At 40.2% G+C, this 19,687-nt stretch overlaps 1 protein-coding gene across 1 annotated transcript in view; it reads left to right on the top strand.

The window, feature by feature from the left end:
* SND1 (staphylococcal nuclease and tudor domain containing 1) overlaps positions 1–19,687 on the top strand; it is a 392,617-nt gene that overhangs the window by 164,706 nt on the left and 208,224 nt on the right. Inside the window, exon 12 of the mRNA XM_057731861.1 lies at positions 10,653–10,753. Within this exon, the coding sequence (XP_057587844.1) occupies positions 10,653–10,753 (101 nt within the window). The remainder of the gene's footprint in view (positions 1–10,652; positions 10,754–19,687) is intronic.

The following is a 19,687-nucleotide window of genomic DNA, read 5'->3' as shown; positions in this document are numbered from 1 at the left end:
AGTTAGACTTGTGATAGCTAGACATGCAGCTTCAGTTGGCTCTTTTTAGAAAGCAGGAAAATAGATATTTCATATTGTGAGAAAGATGGAATGATTTGTCCTCCATGACTGAGATTTCTACTATTTTATTAGTGGGTTTTGGGATAGGACTTATAATTACTACTGCCTGTGGGAAGCCATCTGTTTTCCTGGGAAAGTGATTGACGTATCCTCTTAAATTCTTCAGAGATTCTGGAGTTGTTTGGCGTCTGCCTGGCTTACGTGGGTAGAATACCCCAAGTTAAAAGATACACACACACGTTTAATTGTGGCAAGATGCACATTACACAAAATTTACCATCTTAACCATTTTAAAGTGTACAGTTCAGTAGTATTCAGTATATTCACATTGTCCTGCAGTCAGTCTCCATTTTGCAAAACTGAAAGTATACCCATTAAACAACTCCCCGTTCCCTCCTCCCCCTAGCCCCTAGCAACCACCATCCACCATCCACTTTGTTTCTTTAAGTTTGACTACTCTAGGTACTTCATTTAAATGGAATCATACATTATTTCTTTTTTGTGACTGGCTTGTATAACTTAGCATGACTCCTCAAGGCTCACGCAGGTCATAGCATATGTCTGAATTTCTTTCCTTTTTAAGGCTGAAAAATATTCAGTTGTTTGTGTCTACCACACTTTTGTCTCTTCATCAGTGGACATTTGGTTTGCTTCTACCTTTTGGTTATTATGAGTAGTACTGCTTTGAACATGGGGTACAAATATTTCTGAGACCTGAATATACCCAGAAGTAGATTGCTAGATCTTATGGTAATTCTGTTTTTAATTTTTTGAAGAACTCAAGAAATATTTCCGGGTCTCTGAGTTACTAGTGGGAATTGAAGAATGTGAGTCTGGGAGAGGGTTTCTTTGGCTATACAGCTGCTGAGAGGTAGCTTACTTCATGAATTTAGGCCATAATTGGTGCCTTTGACCTAGGTTTATAATCCTGTGCTAACCACCTAGTTTCCTAATTATGTACTTGTGTCTGTGGGCTGGGCACTTGGCTGTGCATATACAGATACAGTTTTTTAAGAGACCTGGATTTGGAGGTGGACACGGATGCAGTCAGGATGGTCTTTGATCGCTGACTGTGTGTAGTGTCAGACATTGACCCTAGGTGTTTTTGCTCTATGCACGCTGTGCCTTTGATCAAGGAATGTCGTTTCATTTAGTAGGCCTCTATCTTCTGTGTGAAATACAGGAGAGGAAGGTAGTCTGAAGGAAGAAAGGCCTATGATGTTAACAGCTGACTATCTTTTTTCGGCAATAAAACCAAGAATAATTTGTATAACAGAAGAGCTATTTTGGGCTATTTTTCTTTGTGCCATTGGCAGATATTCCTTAAGAATTAGATTTTTTCCTTCCTAATTCTCCTTTGAGGTCACGATACACTTCTTTTCGTCCAAGTCACCATTCTTTCACCTTCAGGTAACTTACCTGAGTGTATGTTTATTTCCTTGGTCTGAGTGACTTCTGAATGCCACCTCGCGGGCATGCTGGAGGCATAGGTGTGCTCTGAACTGGAGTGAATGCTGGGTGGCTTTTCTGTACTGACTCGGCTGTACCCAGCCCCAGAGCAATAGGAATTGATCGGAACTCTTGGCCTGGTGAATACTTTAGCTCCCACTTTTATTGTTTCAGGTTCCCAGTTTGGCCTTTTGGTGAGTGTCTTTTTCCTTTGTAGATTGGCACGTATTTGTGGAGAAAATGTAATTTAACCTTTTTGTTTTTATCCGTGTCTTAAAAGCATCCTTTTTGCCTCCAGTCATACTTTCTTTAGATGCCATTAAGCAAATCCCTGTTCTTCACATCCCGGAGCCTCTCATCTTAGTTTTATTACAACTGTTGTTTTCAAGACTGGGTGACATTGTGTGTAGTCTACACAGAGGCATGAGTATCTCTGTATGTTTGTGCTGCTTGTGTGGCTGGAACTCCTCCAGGGAGAGTTCTGGACGGAGTGATTTAATTTCCCCTGACTGCTGCTGACCTTGGAAATTTTGGATCCAGGTGACTGTGACAGACACTTGTATAGAGGAGAAAAGAGACCCACACTCAACCTTTTATCCTCCAGAGGAAGGCCACGGGGATGGTGGTTTTGAGAAGTAAGAAGAGTCATGCACGGGACCCATGGGACAGTTTCCAGTAGTGTTTCGGGGGCCTTTGGCATTCTTGGGTACAGACAGTGTGTGGGAAGACATTCTGGAACCTTTTTGAAACATTGAAAATGTTGAAGTATGTGGGCCGAGCGATGGGATTCAGAATGTCCTGCTTGAGCAGTGGAGGAGCTGAGGGTACGGGGCGTGGAGACTAATATCACCCTGTTTGGTCCTGAGGGATGGCTGGTTAGCCAAAGACGGGTAAGATTCCTCAGAGGAGGAACAACCTAAGACAGGCACAGCCGCAGAGGGGCCAACAGGGGTGGTGCATAGAGCCTTCCTTATATCACCCTATTTGGCCCTAGAGGATGACTGGTTAGCCAGAGACGGGTAAGATTCCTCAAGGGAGGAACAACCTAAGACAGGCACAGTCGCAGAGGGGCCAACACGGGTGGGGCACAGACCCCTAATATCTGAGAGAAGTCTCCTGCCCCCAGGGCTGTTTTGCTCTCCACCCCCAGCTCAAATCCACACCTGCTCAACTCGGACCCAGGAAGTAAACAAAGATAATTGCCTCAGTCATGTGAGGCCTTTGATTGTTTATGAGTGTAACCTGAGAATGTTAGCCCACGAACTCAATAAACGCAACCTGGGATGAGTCAGCAGGGCTCTTGATCCTAGAGGTCTTGAGTCCCCCGGTCCCATCTTTCTCTTCAGTCTGTGTCTGTGTCTTCTTCAAGCTTGCGGCACCCGTCACTCACCTCGAGTCGCCGAGTTGATCCCGGCAACAGTGCAGTATTAAAATTAGGTATGAGTTCACCCATGATGCAGTGATGGGTACTCTAATGGTTGCAGCACTAATGCACATACAAGTTATGCTTCTTAGATACATTTGTAGGTTTATAAGGACTTAAGAATCAAGAGGATTAAAGAAAATGCTTGCAGCTGCGAGCTTACTCGCAAATAGTGGTTTCTGCTTGTCTCTGATCCTATCAGTTACTTAAAATATTTTCAGTGGTCAGAACTTCATCTCCCTGATGATTTTACATGTGCTTGTTATCTACCTCATACATAAACTATGCTCATATTTCTCACCATTTTAATGTTACGCTTTTGTCAGAGTGTTATCACTACTTCTAGAAATCTTTGCCCAGCTCTAATGGCCCCTTACATAAAATGTTTTCACGTTTATTTGTGGACCTCATGCCTGTGTGTGCTTCTAATTAAATATTTACCAAACTGAGTGTTTATCGGGGAGTGGTGATGTCCACTTAAATGAATGCCTGATATCAGATAGAGACTCTTAGCACCTCCACAGGCCCCGTATGAAGCTGGATTTTACCTTTCCTCTCAAAACAGATAAATGCGTCTGCCCATTCGACAAGTGGATGGGGAGTAATGGGTTCATTTTGTCAGAAATGCATCATGTAAGAAGGCTCCTTGACTCTGTCCTCATAGAGGTTGGAAGCAGTAGAGGTTAACCTTCCATTGATGAAAATGAAATGTGCTCAAAATAGTCTTGACTCTGTGGGGGAGTTGGGAAGGGTGATTGTAGATCAGAGAGAGCAACATAAATACACATGAGTAAACAGCCAGCCTTAGCACCTAATTACAGTGATTTCAAAGGGGGTGTTAACCGAATACATCTAGGCTGGATTGGAGAGGTAGGAAAGGATCATTGGTTTATGTCTCTTTCTCTTTGCAGTGTAGATAGATAATTTTTTTCAGTGTATCTGTAAAAGTTCTTTTAATTTAAGATACGCCAGAGCTAAATAATGTCCTAATGGGACGTAGAGATTTCAGCTTTTGATTGTGCTTGTAAACAAACAGTCCACATCTAGCAGTTGGTCATTTTCTTTCTAATAATACCAGTACTCAACAGAAGCATTACTCATAACTGCAAAAGCAGGTATTTCTTTAACACGAGTTTCTAGTTACCGTTCGTCTATTAGAATACATTTCAAACACCAAGGTGAAGAATTCTAGACTTATGTCAGCAAATCAAGGATAAAGTCCAGCCATTAAGTTAATAGAGAAGTCACTGAAAAGTATCTTCATCAAACATTGAACAGAATATATTTTACAGTGATAGTTACAAATTAGAGATTTTTTCCCCTTTGTGTACACATCTATTCTCACCCCTGAAATTGTTTTTTGGAACCGAAAATTACATAAATAGCTCGTCGTTTTAGTCTAGTTAAATAATAGATTTTTTAGTAAGAAAATGAATGATAAACATTTTATTTTTTTATACCATGTTTTTTCATATTTGGTTTAAGAGTATTTACAAGGATTCATAAAATATAAAATAACAGAAGTTCCCCAGAGAAGCTAGAGAAAGGTATGACCAAAAAGGTAGGATCATGTAATAGAGGATTAAGGCTAAGTCTCTGGTCCCTTAATAGACAGTCTGGGCACATAAAGTCCAGTGTCGCCACCACAGCCATGTGTAGCTACTGCACACTTGAAGTATTGTTGGTCCAGACTGAGATGTGTTGCTTCTGCGTGACACACACTGGATTTCAAAGACTTTGTCAATGAGAGAAAGAAAAGAAACCCAATACTTTAAAAAATGTTAGTTATATGTTGATATGATAATATTTTAGGTATTTTGAGTTAGTTATTTTTAAGAGTATTTCTGATTTGTTTCCTTTTTTAATGTTACTGCTAGAAAATGTCAGCATCGCTGTTCATTTGTGGGTCTTGTGGTTGCCTCCTAGACAACACAGGGTACATTTGACATCGTTTTATGAGCATTTAGCTTGTGTCCGAATAGATGGCTCAGCTGGGAGGTCAGCGTGCCCAGAGCAAGACCAAGAGGTTCCTTGGCAATTCTCTTTTGAAGCTTATCCTATATCTAAATGAATGGGCTGCTGAAATGTTTCAAAGTAGTTTAAAAAAAAAAGTCTCTTATATTTTTAGAATAATTACACAGGCTACTTGTTAGCAGGGAAGAAAGATCCAGAATGCATAAATTAAATATTGTCCTATTAGGCCCAGGGAAAATGGGAACTTGGTCTCTGTTCACTGACTTCCTGATTTTGTAAGGCAGGGAGTATCCTCCCCAACTTCCTCTGGTTAACCTATCAGTTGAGACGATTCCCTACACTCTGCTTCAATTATCTTTGGTAAATAAAATCTCCACAACTAGTACCTGCAAAATTAATGTGGGAAGTGTCTAAATAAGTACTAAGTAGTGTATCATTCTTTAAAATAAGTCATTTATCTGTAAGTTGGGATGAATATGTATGAGGTCCATACTCTTGTTTGCTGTGGCTCCTTGAGGAGACACGTGTATTTAATTGAGTGTTTCTGCCTAATGGTTTCAAGTCAGCATGCATCTTCCGTATGCATATATGTATGTGTGCCTGTATTTATGTATTTACCTCCCAGATACTTATCACCTACTCTGTGCTGGGCTTTCCTCCAAGAAAATCAGTGTGTGTTTGTCTAAAAATAACTGACGCGTAGAGCTTATTATGAGTCAGGCCCTGCTCTAAATGCCTCATGTATATTAATGCATTTCTTCTTCTCACTGTGAGATAGGTAGAGTGATCCGTGTTGAACTGAAGTACAGAAGTAAGGTAACTTTTGCAAGTTCACACAGCTCATATGTAGAATTGCTGGTAAACCAAACCCTACAGTCTGGCGGCTCCCAGAGTCCGTGCTCTTATCTAGGCTGTGTAAAATATTTTGTTCCACTTTCTTTTGTCTCCTGGCTTCCTTAGCCAGACTTGCCTGGATGATGTGTTTTCTGTTTCTCTCATGAGGATGACGGGTCATAGGAGAGCTTTTTCCCCCGAGGCAGGGTATTTTTTTTTGAATGGCTCTTTGTGAATTTATGATTGGCCACGTGGAATCGTGGGTGGGATTCCATAGTAGTTATGCAAAATAGCCTCACGGAACAGCCTAAACTCTTGCCGTGGCCTGGAGATGTTGTGTATCGTTTATGTATAGGCATTCAGATTTTGTCATTTCATTATCATCAGCATCATAAAGTCTATGAAGTTCTTTGGTGGTTTGACACTTTTCTAGTGAGTGATTAGTTATATGAAGAGTATCCATAGATTGTCAGAATTCATTCCTTAGGTGTGGCCCGAATGTATTCTGTTGTAAATACTAAACTGTTTCCAAACTTTATAAGAGATTGGGACACAGATTTGGTTTGAAGTTCTCATCTTTGTTACTCTGAAGGGTCTTTGAAATTGTTTTCAAGGAAAATTCTACAATCTAATGGACCAAGGAGGAATCAGATTGCCGGCTACCCTTTTCTCTGAGAACCTCTTTGAGAAATAATATGGGGAATTATATTTTTCTTAATCTAGAAGTTTATCCCAACTTCAGACTGTTTCTTCCCTCCTTCATACTTTAAATTAATATATTAAAACAGAATGGTCAACAGCTTGACCAGGAGGTCCTCAAAATGCTTAACCCTCTCGTTTCAAAAGTATCCTTCAGAATTTTAGTTTTGAAAGGGCTCCTGAATACATGTATCCGTTCATCAAACGAATATTCACTGTATATGCTCCTACTGTATAAGCCCTGTGACAAGTTTCCGTGGATAAAAGGCATGGTTTTTCCCTTTTCTGACTCTTAGTCTATCTGTACTAGTTCATAGTAGTAAATGTAAGGTAGGAATTATACCAGTCTAAGAAAACACTATATAAACACATCATATCTGGCTAAATTATCTTTTAGGATTCTAGAGTTCATTGATGCTCTAAAGTTCTAGTCTAGTGCTCTCATTTACCAGGTGAATTACCTGAGAAGAGTGAGGCCCAAAGATGTGATGTGTGACTCATTCACAAGAGAATGACAGGTGGAACCAGCGGGCAGCCCTGGACTCCTTGTGGTCCTTGCTGTAAAGAGGGATCAGGCCTCGCCCTTGTGTGCTGTGCATGTAAATTCCTGCATACCCAACATTCCAGGAGTATCTTTGCTGGAAAAATGAGGGACACATTTGCATTAACCCATTACTTTTTAGCTGACGCCATTTCATGTGTAATTACCCCCAAGCACAAAATTCAGGTGTTCCATTATTCAGATGATGACTTTGCTAAGATTTGCAGGTTGTGTTAATTGAAACTTGCTCTTTTTCAAGTGATTGGCAAGTCAGAGCTGAGCATCTAGAGATGAAAAACTCCAAGGCAGGAGAACAGATCTCAGAATCCCCAGGAGAGGGACATAAATGCTAATTACACATTGACTTTAATTCCTAGTTTGTCATAGCTGTCTGCAGGTGTGTCTTGGCTGTGGGCTATTCTCAGGGCCTCATTTGTATTTGAGAATGTCTTTTTATAATGTTACCGCTCCAATGAGCTCTTTAATCTGACCTTCAGTTCTTTCTCTAGATAGAGGGAAAACCGAATTGGCAGGTGAATGTAGAATGTAGTACTGGTTCTTTTGGTTATGGAAGACGAAAGATTTGGGGGAGGGGCGGTCTTCCCATGGATTCCCTTTAAAGACAGCCTGGGGATAGCATGCCTTTTGGCCTGGAAGGTGAGAGGCTAAGGTGTCCATTTTTGCTGCTTACCATTCCCCTGCCCCCATCACCACCACCACTATTGCTGTCAGGTGGCCCTTAGGATGAATTAGCTGCTCCCTGGGTAGAGAGCTGATGTTACCATGTGCAGCGTCCTTGCGCTGATGAGCTGCTGTTCCACTCCTGCCTGCTGAGGAGGAGGCTTGTCATTGATAGGTGCAAGGTAACCTTGAGATTCACTGAGCTTATTTTTAAGCAGGGATACATTTTTTCTCCCGGTAGTGGAATGGAGGGCTTGAGCTTGTTGTTAGATGGACTAGGTGAAAACACAAAAAATAGATGAACAACCCCACGTATTTTTTGACTTGCCCCCCAAATGCCCCACATTGGACCATACCGTGTCTGTGCCCTTTTTAAACTTGTCCGTGGAGTTACTTCACATCCTGTGGTGTGGGCACCCTTCAGGTTTAGCTCCTGTGCAACACTGATTTCCTGTGTGATTTTTGCCATAACTTCAGCAGGTGTCCACATGCCTTCCTGGCCCTCTTCCTGCTTCCGTAGGTTAGTTATCAGGCCCGGCCAGAGGAGAGTTCCAGCCTGGGTCAGTACAGACAACATGCAGAGAACTCTTCGCCGCCCAGGAATGTGAGTCCACTGTGCTTCTGTGTGCATAGACCTCCCAGTTCCTTGCCCTGTCTCTGACCTGTGATAACTCTGGCCAGATGCATACGGGGAAACTATGAAAACCTCTTTGTTGGAGATTGTTTTTCAGCCCTGCCCCCACCCCCACTCCCAGGCTGTTCACATTCCTCACATTTATCCATCTCCTCAGCTTTAGACAAGGTGCTAAGGCTGAGCGGTAATGTCAGTGTAGACGTCTGACCTAAGGAGGCTTCTTCATATTTTCTTCTTTCTGTGTTGTTGTATTATGACAGTACTTCTCATGAGAAAGATTTACCTTACCTTCAGCACTTAATTGGCTTTCTCACTGATACCACTCCTTGTTGCTTTTAAAACGTGATTAGATGGAGCAGTCAAGTGGGTGATCTGACAGTCAGAATTTGGAGGCAGCTGTCCTTCTGAAAATTTCCATATTCACGTTTAAAGTGGTTTTTTGAGGAACAGGCAGTTTGAAAGGATGTTGATGGTGCTCGCCAGCAATGTGGCTGACCTTGATGCTGGTACAACGTGCTGTCTTTAAGCTGATCGGTGGGAACTAAAGTTGTATTTAGGAAAGGGAATTCTGGACTTTCAGACCGTGGGGATGGCTTCAGGGTGCTTGACTCCTCAGTACAGGTATATAACTTCGGCTGTGACCAAAGCCAAGCATATGCCTTAATGCTCTAATACAGACCCAGTATGTTTGCTAAGGGATACTACATACCACATTGTTTTGACACAGAAACATGGTCATCTCGAAAGGTTACAGACAGAAAAAGCAGTGCTCAGTGTGTCCTTATCCATATGTTTAGTAGATACCAGGGTTAACCCAGTATTAAAGGTTCTTCTGCTCCAGCCCATCCCCCCCACCCCCAAATTTCCTAACTCCAGCCCTGTTGGTATCGGGTGTATAGTTAGCTGTGTTATTTTGACTCATTTCTTCTTAATAATTCTTAACTTGGGCCTTGAACTTACGGCAGACTGAAACTACATGCAGTTTTTCTGTAGAGGCATTTCTTATTTTTCAACAGATTTTCAAAGGAGTCTGTAAAGGTTAGAGAACTGCTTTACCATAATGTCTAGGAGTTCTCTAAGAATGTTCCAAACCTCTTTTCTGTTGAGTATAGTTTATGTAGGGCCTTAAAGGTTCAGCCGTTTGTCCTTCTCTCTTGATATCAGTCATCTTTTAGGTTCACAGCATCTTTTAGGCTCAAAGCAAAATTGAACAGAAAGTACAGAGAATTCCTCCATCCCCTCCCCCCCACCCCTTTGGATTTCCTCCTCTGCTATCAACACTCCCCCTCCAGAGTGGTACATTTGTTATAATTGGTGAGCCTACACGGACACATCATCATCCGAAGTCCATAGTTTACTAGGGTTCACTCTTGGTGTTCTGCATTGTATGGATTTTGACAAATGTGTAATGACATGTATCCATCATCATAGTATGAGACAGTAGTTTCACTTCTGGCAAAATCCTGCCCCCTGCATCTGTTCATCCTGTCTCGTCCTGCTAACCCCTGGCAATCACAGACCTTTTTACTGTCTTCGTATTTTTGCCTTTTCTAGAACGTCACAGTTGGAGTCATACAATATATAGCTTTTCACGCGTTTTCTTTCTCTTAATAACATGTATTTCACATTCCACGTCTTCTCGTGGTTTGACAGCTCATTTCTTTTTAAGTGCTGAATAATACCCAGTTGTGTTTGTGAACCGCACTTTATTCATTCACTTACTGAAGCACATGTTGGTTGCTTCCAAAGTTTGGCATTGATTTATAAAGCTGCCCAGAACATCCATGTGCAAGTTTTTCTGTGGACACAAGTTTTTAACTGCTGGAATGTATGCTAAAAGTTTGTTCTATACAAAACCGTCTCCCAGTGGCTGTACTATTTTGTATTCCCAGTAACAGTGAACGAGAATTCCTTTTGTTCCATATCCTCACCTGCATTTGTGGTCGGTGTTTTGGATTTTGGCTGTTCTAATAGGTGTGTTGTGGTAGCTCGTGGTTGTTCTAGTTTGCATTTCCCCAAGGACACACGTGGAACATCTTTTCATAGGCTTGTCATCTGTATGTCTTCTTTGGTAAGATATCCAGGTCTTTTGCCCATATTTAAAATTGGGTTTTTCATTTTCTTATTGAGCTTTGAGTTCTTCCTGTATTTTGGATAATGGTCCTCTATCAGAGATGGCTTTTGCAGATATTTTCTCCCAGCGTGTAGTTCAGCTTTCAGTTGTTTTTTTTAAATCTTAGACACACACAGTCATACTGTGAGTGAGGTCAGCTTTTACAGTTGTGCCAGTACACGGGGCTGCTAGTGAGGTGTGTTGCAAATTCTCAACCTTAACTACTTTGATTCTTTATTTTCAGGTCAATGTGACTGTGGACTACATTAGACCTGCCAGCCCAGCCACAGAGACGGTGCCCGCCTTTTCAGAGCGTACCTGTGCCACTGTCACCATTGGAGGAATGTGAGTGTTCTGGCTGGTAGCAACTCGGCCATAGCTGAGAGTTTTCTCCTCATTCAAGTCTCTCCTCCCTTTCCCTGATTTGCTTTCTGTTACTCTTAACACAGTGGCTTATAATTGTTATGTGCCTGTGTGGCACTTTGTTTGTGAAGTACTTCGTAATCGCTCATTAGTTAATCACATACTTTCATTATTGTCGTTATTTAAGATGGATTGGGCTCTGTGTGCTTGGCACTGTGTGGCACTCATTATTACTCTTATGCCGTTTATTGAGTGTCAGTCAGGCCCTTAGGTTCTATGCAAAACTAGAAAGATTCTCTGCATATTAGTTTAGGAAGTTTAATTGTAGGCCAAAAAAAGAAGAGAGGTTAATTGGACATTTTCTTTCTATAGACGTATGTAATCAGTAGATGACAGGGTCTTCCTCTTCTCCTCCACTGGCTGTACCCTGGTTCCATTCCACAGTCTCTCGGGAGCTTGGTTGATGAACAGCCTTCCAAGGAGGTATCTGATAGGGGCAGGAGGAAGCCTGCTGGGCCATGCTTCCACAATAAATATTAAAACAATCAGTCAGTCCCCAGTAGCAATTCTTACTCTGCATAAAATATACCAGCATGCTAATTGTCTCCTTCTCTTTTTAACAGTCTTAAATGGTGTTTGTTACCAAACTGGTATTTTTCTTTTCTTTTAAAAGGGGGCATGGTGGAGGGGAAGAAAAGAATAGGTTTCTCATCAAAACAGGGGTTGTCTTATTGAAAGTAAAATGAAGCCCTTTGGAAGAAACACCTCTGTAAACTGTAGCATGCCTCTGAAAGAAAGAGGATCTGGTAGCTAATTTACTTTGCAGAAGCTCTCCTACCAAATAGGAGCTTCTCCTGTCTGTGTGTCTCACCCCCCACCCCCAAATTCCTGTTGTCACTTTTGGAAATAAGTATTTTTAGCGACTGTTACCCCTCCTGTAGGTATTAATGTTGTTGATGTTCACGCAGCGATTCAGAGACTTCACTTTTGCTGAGAGGAACTGAATATAGGCTTTCGATGTTATTACCTTATTAACACCATCACAGGCATCAGGTTATTTTTAGAAGCAGGTTCTTGAGAAATTAGATAATGTCTTTGGGATGGAGGAAACTAGGAAGTATTTTGCTCATTCCTTTATTGTATAACTTGCGATAATGATTATTACCAATTTGTCACAAGTTCTTAGGAGTTGACACTTGCCCTCCTCCTGTGGAAAGCTGTGAAGTTAGTCTTCCCCTAGGTTAAGACTTTTGCTGCCACAAACAAGGAGTCCTCTCCGATAAATCCTCCTTCTGTCTACTCACAGGTAAAAACACCACCACTACTGTCAAAATGCACATCTTGTTATTTTTGGCAGATGGCTTCTATTCATGTTTATCTAACGACCCATTAGAGTGGATTTTTTTTTTTTCATACCATTAAGGTATATTTTCAAAATAAATTTACACTGCTTAAAATAAAATATTCTGGAAGTGGTCGATAAGGGCGTTAACCTTGACCTTTCTATCTCCCATTTCTTGGAATTAGATTGTATTATTTTTGCATGATTTTCCAAGGTATATACCTCGGATTAGACCAGCCTAGCAGGGTACGCTGGGTGCATTGAGTTTCCTCATAGATTTGTTTTTATTAAACTAGACTTTATGAGTAAACTGCTGGGTGGTAATTGGAAGAAATGTGAGGATGTACTAATATTATTGAGACTAAACCTCATTAGATAGTAAGCTCTCTGAAGATAAAGATTTTTGTCTTTTGTTCCCTGCTGTAGTTTCAGTATTGAGCGGTTGGTAGGAGTCCAATAAATTCGTGAGTGATTTGTTTACTATATTGCACAGTATAGTATGAAATAAAGCAGGGAGTATTTAGATGTTTCATTACCTGGGACAGCTGTTTCTTCTGAGCTACAAGTTTGTTTTAATCTGATAACTATCAGATACACGTTTTTTTTGTTATTTTTCCTATTTTATTTGGTATTGGAAGGTCAGTGCCAAAGGTAGGGCATCTCCAGAAAGTGTACCTGGTAGTGTGCTTCTGATGTTCGACTCTCCCTCATGACTTCTCTTTATTTTTCTCTGGCCTTGATTTTTTTATTTTTTCCTGAATTTTCTCTATTTAAATCATTGCAAATAGTATTGTAGAAAAGTTGAGGTATTAATAATAATGTCCAACTACTCAGCCTTATATTTAGAATTATACTGAAAGCCTTCTGATTTTAGTAGTTAATCAAAAACATTGGCTAGAGCAGGGGATTTATTTTTTTTTACCCCAAATGTTTTAATTCCATTTTACATACAAAAATGTATGTATCTCCAAATCTTTGATATATGGGCAGCAGGATCAACTATTTGATATCCTGGTGAATTGTGTAACTTCCTCTATGGAATGATGACTTAAAAACACTAATTATGAAATCCTAGGTCTGTGATTTACATCCCCCTCATCTGTTATAGTTTTCTTACTCTGATTTTTGCACATTTTGTAGCCATTTAAATGCCATTCCTCTTATTAAAACTTGTAAAACAATTTACATAGTTTCTTAAAGGCACATTCTTTTTGTATTCGTATTTCAATTATTGTTATAATATTTAGTGAAGTATGTAATTTAAATGACCCATGTATATCTAGGGACAGAACAGATTGGGACAGAAGTGCACAGGTGTGTTAGAGTGACCCTCAGTCACTAACTGGCATCAGCCTATGGGTTTTGGGGAGGTTGTAGACGTGTAGGTCATTTAAGGGAAGGTTGCTTAAGAGAGCTTCTCTAGTAATGCATTGCATCTCTTAAGACAGGCTTTGTTCGGCTTGTAGAGGTGTAGAATTAAGAAATGGTCCAATCTAAACTGTGTCTGTCATTACCTGTAGGCTCGTACACCTACATACTGGCCATCACCGTGTCTAGAGGTTTTCCCGTTATGCAAGAGATCAACTGGGAATCTCTGATTCTTGACTAGCTTCTCTCAGGCTGCTTATTCCAGGGGAAAGAGAAGGAAGAGGCAAATGAGATGGCCTCTTTCAGGCTTATCTGAAAGCAGATTTTTCAGTGTGTTTCACATGCCAGAGTGTGTGGATTACCCCTGTCCTCCGTAGGGTTCCATCTGATCCTCCTGTTGTCTCCTCTTGTTGTATGTGACGGCGATGAGTCACATGGCCTTGGGGAGGCCTCTCTGTTGGAACACAGTCTTCAGCTCACCCTCTCTTGCCCTCTGGGGAATCACTAAAACTAGGTTCACCATTCCTCTATTAGATTAAACTTTTTTTCTTGATTAACTTCACTATGGAGTTGGCAAGAGTTGTTATCTGTTAATCAAAACAGTTTAAACGAAAAACAAAAAGATCAAACTTTGAGTTGTTTCTCACTCTCTGGCTCCCAGGTTGGGAATTAGCTGATCCTTTTAGGCCTGGATTGTGACAGGAAGCTGTCAAGATGGCGCTTCCTGTTAATTACTTTTTATTGTATTTAAGACACTTAAATAACTCTTCTTGTGATTTAGTCTTCTGTGTAATTAGCTTCAGTGATTAAAATCTCATTCTTCTGTTATTGCCAGAGCCTTCCTGAAGACGAAGTTTTGTGGGGTGACCTTTCCTTGTGCCGGACTTCCCAATTACTTTGAGCTCCAGTTTGGCAAACTCATGTTACCTATTAACTGATTGCCCATGTCTTTCTGCATATCACATTTTCAAAGAAAGGTGTTTAAAAAAAAATTGGTTCACATTTATAAAGGGGCACCTAAAAATATGACTTGGGGTCAAGCCTCCTATGTAAATGCTCGTAATTACCACCACCCCATCTCCCATCCTTGGAAAATTGTCACATATCCAGTAGATACAGTGTCACTAAGGTACTGCCTCATCGCTTCTCATTATATGAAGTATTTCACAATAATAGGAGACAGTAGACATGGCCCTTTTTGGAAAAGTGGAAGACGGCACAGAGATAAAACTGAGGAATAAGAACAGTTGGAAAATGCCTGTGCTCTGCACAAGGTCAGTTTTTTGAGAGGTGATTTGGGTTTTGTAACAATGATTTTTGAAACATCGTTTTAATCTCTGCTTGCCACCATGTTCATGTTAAGCCACTGTCTTCCACCTTGATGCCTATATGGGGTCCTTACTACCAGAGATGTTGCGCTTGGGGCATCTTAGTTACTGTTTGTTATAATGATTATCGTCCAGCAGGCGCAAAACCATCTTTATGAGCTTCCTTTGTGGCTCTTTGGCTTCTTTGTAGATAGTTTGTCTTTATTATATTTATATAAATCAGACTATTACACTTGTAAGGAATCAGACTTCTTTTGCTTTTTTCATTTTCATTGGTTCCAGTTTGCAGGCGTACTTCCTCAGCTGTTCTGTTAGTGACTGAGCATGAGATTAAGGTCTTCTCCTTTTTCTAGAAGAATTCTTTTCTAATCCTAGTTAAGTTTTTCTCAGCCATAGTAGGAAACAGTGTCATTCCATCCCGAGCTTTTCTGGCTCAAGTTCTGTAAGGTTTCACTGTCATGCCAAATCTTAAAACATACTAATGTCTGACTTCCAAGCTAAAAGTAAGAAGAACGTGGGCTCCTGAAACCCCATTTTCTGTCCTAGTGTTCTTACTTACCAAGTGGCCCACAATATCCAGAAGAGGTACTCTTTCAGTAGCTGATACAGTATTAATGTCAGTGGCTCGGCCAGGAAGTGGGATCTGGGTTGTAGCCACCCCTTTTCTACATAGATTTATTGTTTACACTTCATCTACTTTAGTGGGTCCCTCTCCCAACCTTTTCCTGCTTTGAAGGAAAAAGAAGACATCAGAAGAAACATTCCTTTTCTCCCTTTGCCCTCAAACACCTATATCATAAACACCTAACCAACCTTCAGCTCTAAAAAGAGCACCATAGGTTGTTTTCTCAACCTCATAGGCTGCTTGATGTATATAATTGTGCTACTTCTCCTATGTTGAGTAGTAGAATTATGCCTCTCCACCGTCCCGAAGACATTGGAAGCATCTGTGTCATTTAGCTTATTTAGAATACTTTGGAAATTATAATTAAATAACTGCACCTATCTCCTGCTTGCTAGAGTACAGCGATCGTTTTAAGAGAACGGCCTTATAAAGCACCATAAGAGGGAACTGGTTGTTGCAAAGGATTCAGGTGGGAGTCAGGAGAACACTGCTTAGTTTCAGTTAGATCTTTTACATCTTATGGCTGTTTACATGTGGGAATCTTATGCTGCTGTCTCCCCCCCACCCCCTTTTTAAAGCCCTGATGCTTTCAAATTATTGTATTATCCTCATCACTATATGGAACTTCAATTAAGCTTTTCATAATGGAGCACTCGGCTGTTACAAATCAGCAGACTCCTTTGCTGAGCAATGTGTGTTCTTTTTTTTCCCTCAATATCAGTTGAGTAGAATGCCAAGTACTGGGTGACAGTATTTACTGAGCTGATCTTTAGGAAGGCCCCCTCATCACTTTCACTAAGTATATCATGGAGATCCTGGGAGAAAGTGAGGCTTTTGTCCAAATAAGGGGCACGTGTGCTAAGGGAGGAACACTCTGGAATGTTTAGAGATATGGATAAGAGTGTTCAAAACCATCTGAAGTTAAAGGTCTTGTTTGGAAAAACTAGAAACACTGTCCTTTCCAATTTGTGTGCACCCTCAAAGTAACTTAATGAGGGACTGGGCCCAGACAAGAGACGGATTGCTGCTCCTTCATTTGTCTGCTAAGAACAATAGATTTATCTGTTTATTCAACAAATATTTGTTGAGCACCTGCTGTGTGCCAAGCACTGGGAATATGGCCGTGAACAAAGCCTTAAGCATTTCTCTATGCTGAGGCTCTCCTGGCTGCACTTCATTCTCGGGAACTTTCTCGACTCTGGTTTCTGAGATGTCAAGAGTCCTTAAGGGAATTCGCTGGCTTTGCTGCCCCCAGAACCTTGCTTATCTAGATTTTGGCTTTAAGAAACACAAGTGACTTTACATGCACAGTACCTCGAAAGTCTCTTTTCTATTCAGGTTTTGCCTGAGAGTTTGAATTTACCAAACAGGTTAAAATAAAAATCAAAGATAAACCCTCTTACATCTTTATTTTTAGAGGAGTCAATAACTTAATCTGTTAGTAGACAAAATGAAGTGCTCAAGCGACTCCCCACTGAAGCCATTTGTCCTTTTTCTCCGCACATTACCCTTCTTGGGTCATTCAGTGATGGTGGAGCTCTGTGAGTCCCAACAGTTCGCTGTGGTTCCCATCCTGCTCCGTGTTCTCTTAGGAACCTAAATACCTGCTTACCTTCCTCCTGCCTCACCTGGCAGAGGACCCGATGCTAACTTCCTAACAGAGTCTGCTTTTTCCTTTTTTGGATGGTTATGCTTATAATTCTATAAATTAACACTAATTTTTAAAATTTTTAGCTTTAAACAGTATCTACTTACTTTGTTTTTTAGTATTTGCACTATTATTTCTACCCTTTAACCCCTAGTTTTCTTATTTTTATTTTACCAGTGGGAAGCTTCATAATTTTCAGTTACTGTTTCTGATTAACTTTGGTGGTCTATGTACTGCCCACTGAAAGGTTAGGAATTTAGAATGTTTACATTTTTTTCTTACTCTTTAAAAAATGTTTATTTATTTGCTTTAGTCAAGATTTATAGCATTTATTCAGTTTCTCTGTCAATGTAATTGTCTTCTAAACTTTGCTTGTGAGTTGGTCCTAAATATTTAAACCCATCCCCCATCCCCATAGCAGTGATAATTGTGTGTTACTGTTGGACCAGAAAATATGATAGTGTGATTAGACCTTCAGAAAAATAAATCTGTGCCATTAAATGCCCAGAGGAATGTTGAATTAATTCTGTGTGTGTCTCTGTGTGTTTCTCTCTTCTTCCTTTTTACACTTCTCCATCTGCAGTTGCCACTGTATCTCAAGTCATTCTTTTTGTGGTTTTTCCTCTCATTTGTTGAAGAACCTTGATTTTTTTTTTTTTTTTCATGTGTTGGGTGGTAAAGTTTCTGAATTTCTGAGTCTGAAAATGTCTAAATTTTTTTTGCTTTCTTGTTAGTGTCATTATAAAAGTCTCGCTTCAAAATTATTTTCCTGAAAACTTTGAAGGCATTGTGTTCTATTGCTTCAACAACATTTATGAGAAATCCAATTTCTCTTTCTTTAAATGTAACGTTTTTTTTTCCTGGCTCTGGAAGTATTTTTACAATTTGCCATTAATTGTTAGTTTTCTGAAATTTTATCAAGATATTTCTATGTCCTTTTTGCTTCAACACTCAATTGTCTTTTCAGCTCTGAACACTAAAGAGATTGTTGTTACTTCTTGAATTATTTTCTTTCTCTTTTGTAATATTGTATCTTATACTTCATATATCTAACTTTTCTACCAAATTTTTAAGACCTCCTTTGCATTGTTTTTCTACATTCAAGGAGATGTCTTCATTATTTTCCCGCTTGCTTAGCCAGCCAGCCATGTATTGACTCATTTACATTCATACCATCTCTTATTCATTCATCTCACTCATTCTACTTACTCGTTAGTTCATATACTCAGTACTTAGAGAGTGCCTGGTGTGTACTAAGGACTAGGTTAGGCACCAGGAATATACGGTAGTTCTAAAATGGAAATGATTTTTGTCCCCCCATGAAATTTACGTACTAGTCTCTTAAACCCATTTTACTTTTTAATGTCAGCACTCATATTTAAATTTTCTGTTCTTTAAGTGTTCTGTTTTAATAGCATTTTCTTCTTAGTCTATGCATATAATACTTCTTTCTCTGAGAATCTTGTTTAAAAATTAAACACCTCTTCCAGCTTTCCCCCATAACTAAATGTTCTTTACTTTGTTCTTTTTCATAAGTCCTCAAGCATTTTGTGAACCTTGACCTATATTTATGAAGGAAGGACCAGGTTGGAGTTGGCATGGTTGTTCCTCTACAGTTTTCCGTGTCTACTTCTCCAAGACATCTCTGTCATAAAAAAGTCATAAGGGATGACTTATGGGGTGGGGTGGGGTGGACCTGTGATGTGTTCAGCCAGCTGTCTCTAAATGCTATGCCTCTGCTTTACTTTCAGGCCACAAAATCCATCTACCAAAATTGCCTACCCTCTATTCTACTATAAGACATGTTTTTCTGAAGTGAATTATCACGTATGACATTGAAAGTTTGGGGAAACACATTGATATAAAGTGGAAGTCACAAATACATTAAAGTATTGAAAACAGTAAGGGATAAACTTTCTTACATTTAAAGGGAGAGCTTTAGCAAGGTATAAAGACTTAAACAAGAAAAACCTGAGTGTAAAGTTGAGACGTCTATGGTAGGAACTTCCTTTAATGTGAGTCATGAACTATCGTGGTTTCTGGAACCTTTATGCTTTTCGCTAGAAGCCTGGTAGCAGCCTGTCAGTGAGGTCAGAAAAGCTGTGACGACACTTCTTCCAGATTAAAACAGTGAATTAATGAAGAGGGCTACACTCTGCATCAGACTTTGTTTTGATTAAAATGGTCTCTGTTGATGGCACAGCATTGTAAAGCAACCTTACTTCAATTAAAAATTTTTTTTAAATGATCTCTATTTAAAACAGAGCCCTGTAGTTACTCCTCTAGGTGGAAGAGAAAGCATCAGAGTCCCAGAGTTCAAGGCTATCAGACCCTAGAGATTTTCATTGAGCACCATTTTTATTAGGGTTGTTTTGCTGGTGGTTAGGCTAGAAAGTTCCATAGGGTTTAAGTGGAATGCCTATAACCCTGTTCATTTAGGGGTTTTGGTGGTTTGGGGGGATGTGAACTGCTTGGCACGTACACAAGTACGTGCTAGAAGAAATGTCTGTGCTTGCAGGTTAGGGCATTTTTCTTTGACCCAGGGTCAGAACTCTCTGCTTCTAGCAACTCTGTGGGCATCATAGGGAAATGACGGGGAAGAGGC

Source organism: Hippopotamus amphibius, chromosome 4 (assembly GCF_030028045.1).
Source record: "Hippopotamus amphibius kiboko isolate mHipAmp2 chromosome 4, mHipAmp2.hap2, whole genome shotgun sequence".
NCBI lineage: Eukaryota > Metazoa > Chordata > Mammalia > Artiodactyla > Hippopotamidae > Hippopotamus > Hippopotamus amphibius.
The sequence above is the reverse complement of the archived record's forward strand: the minus strand, read 5'-3'. Positions and strand labels throughout refer to the sequence as shown.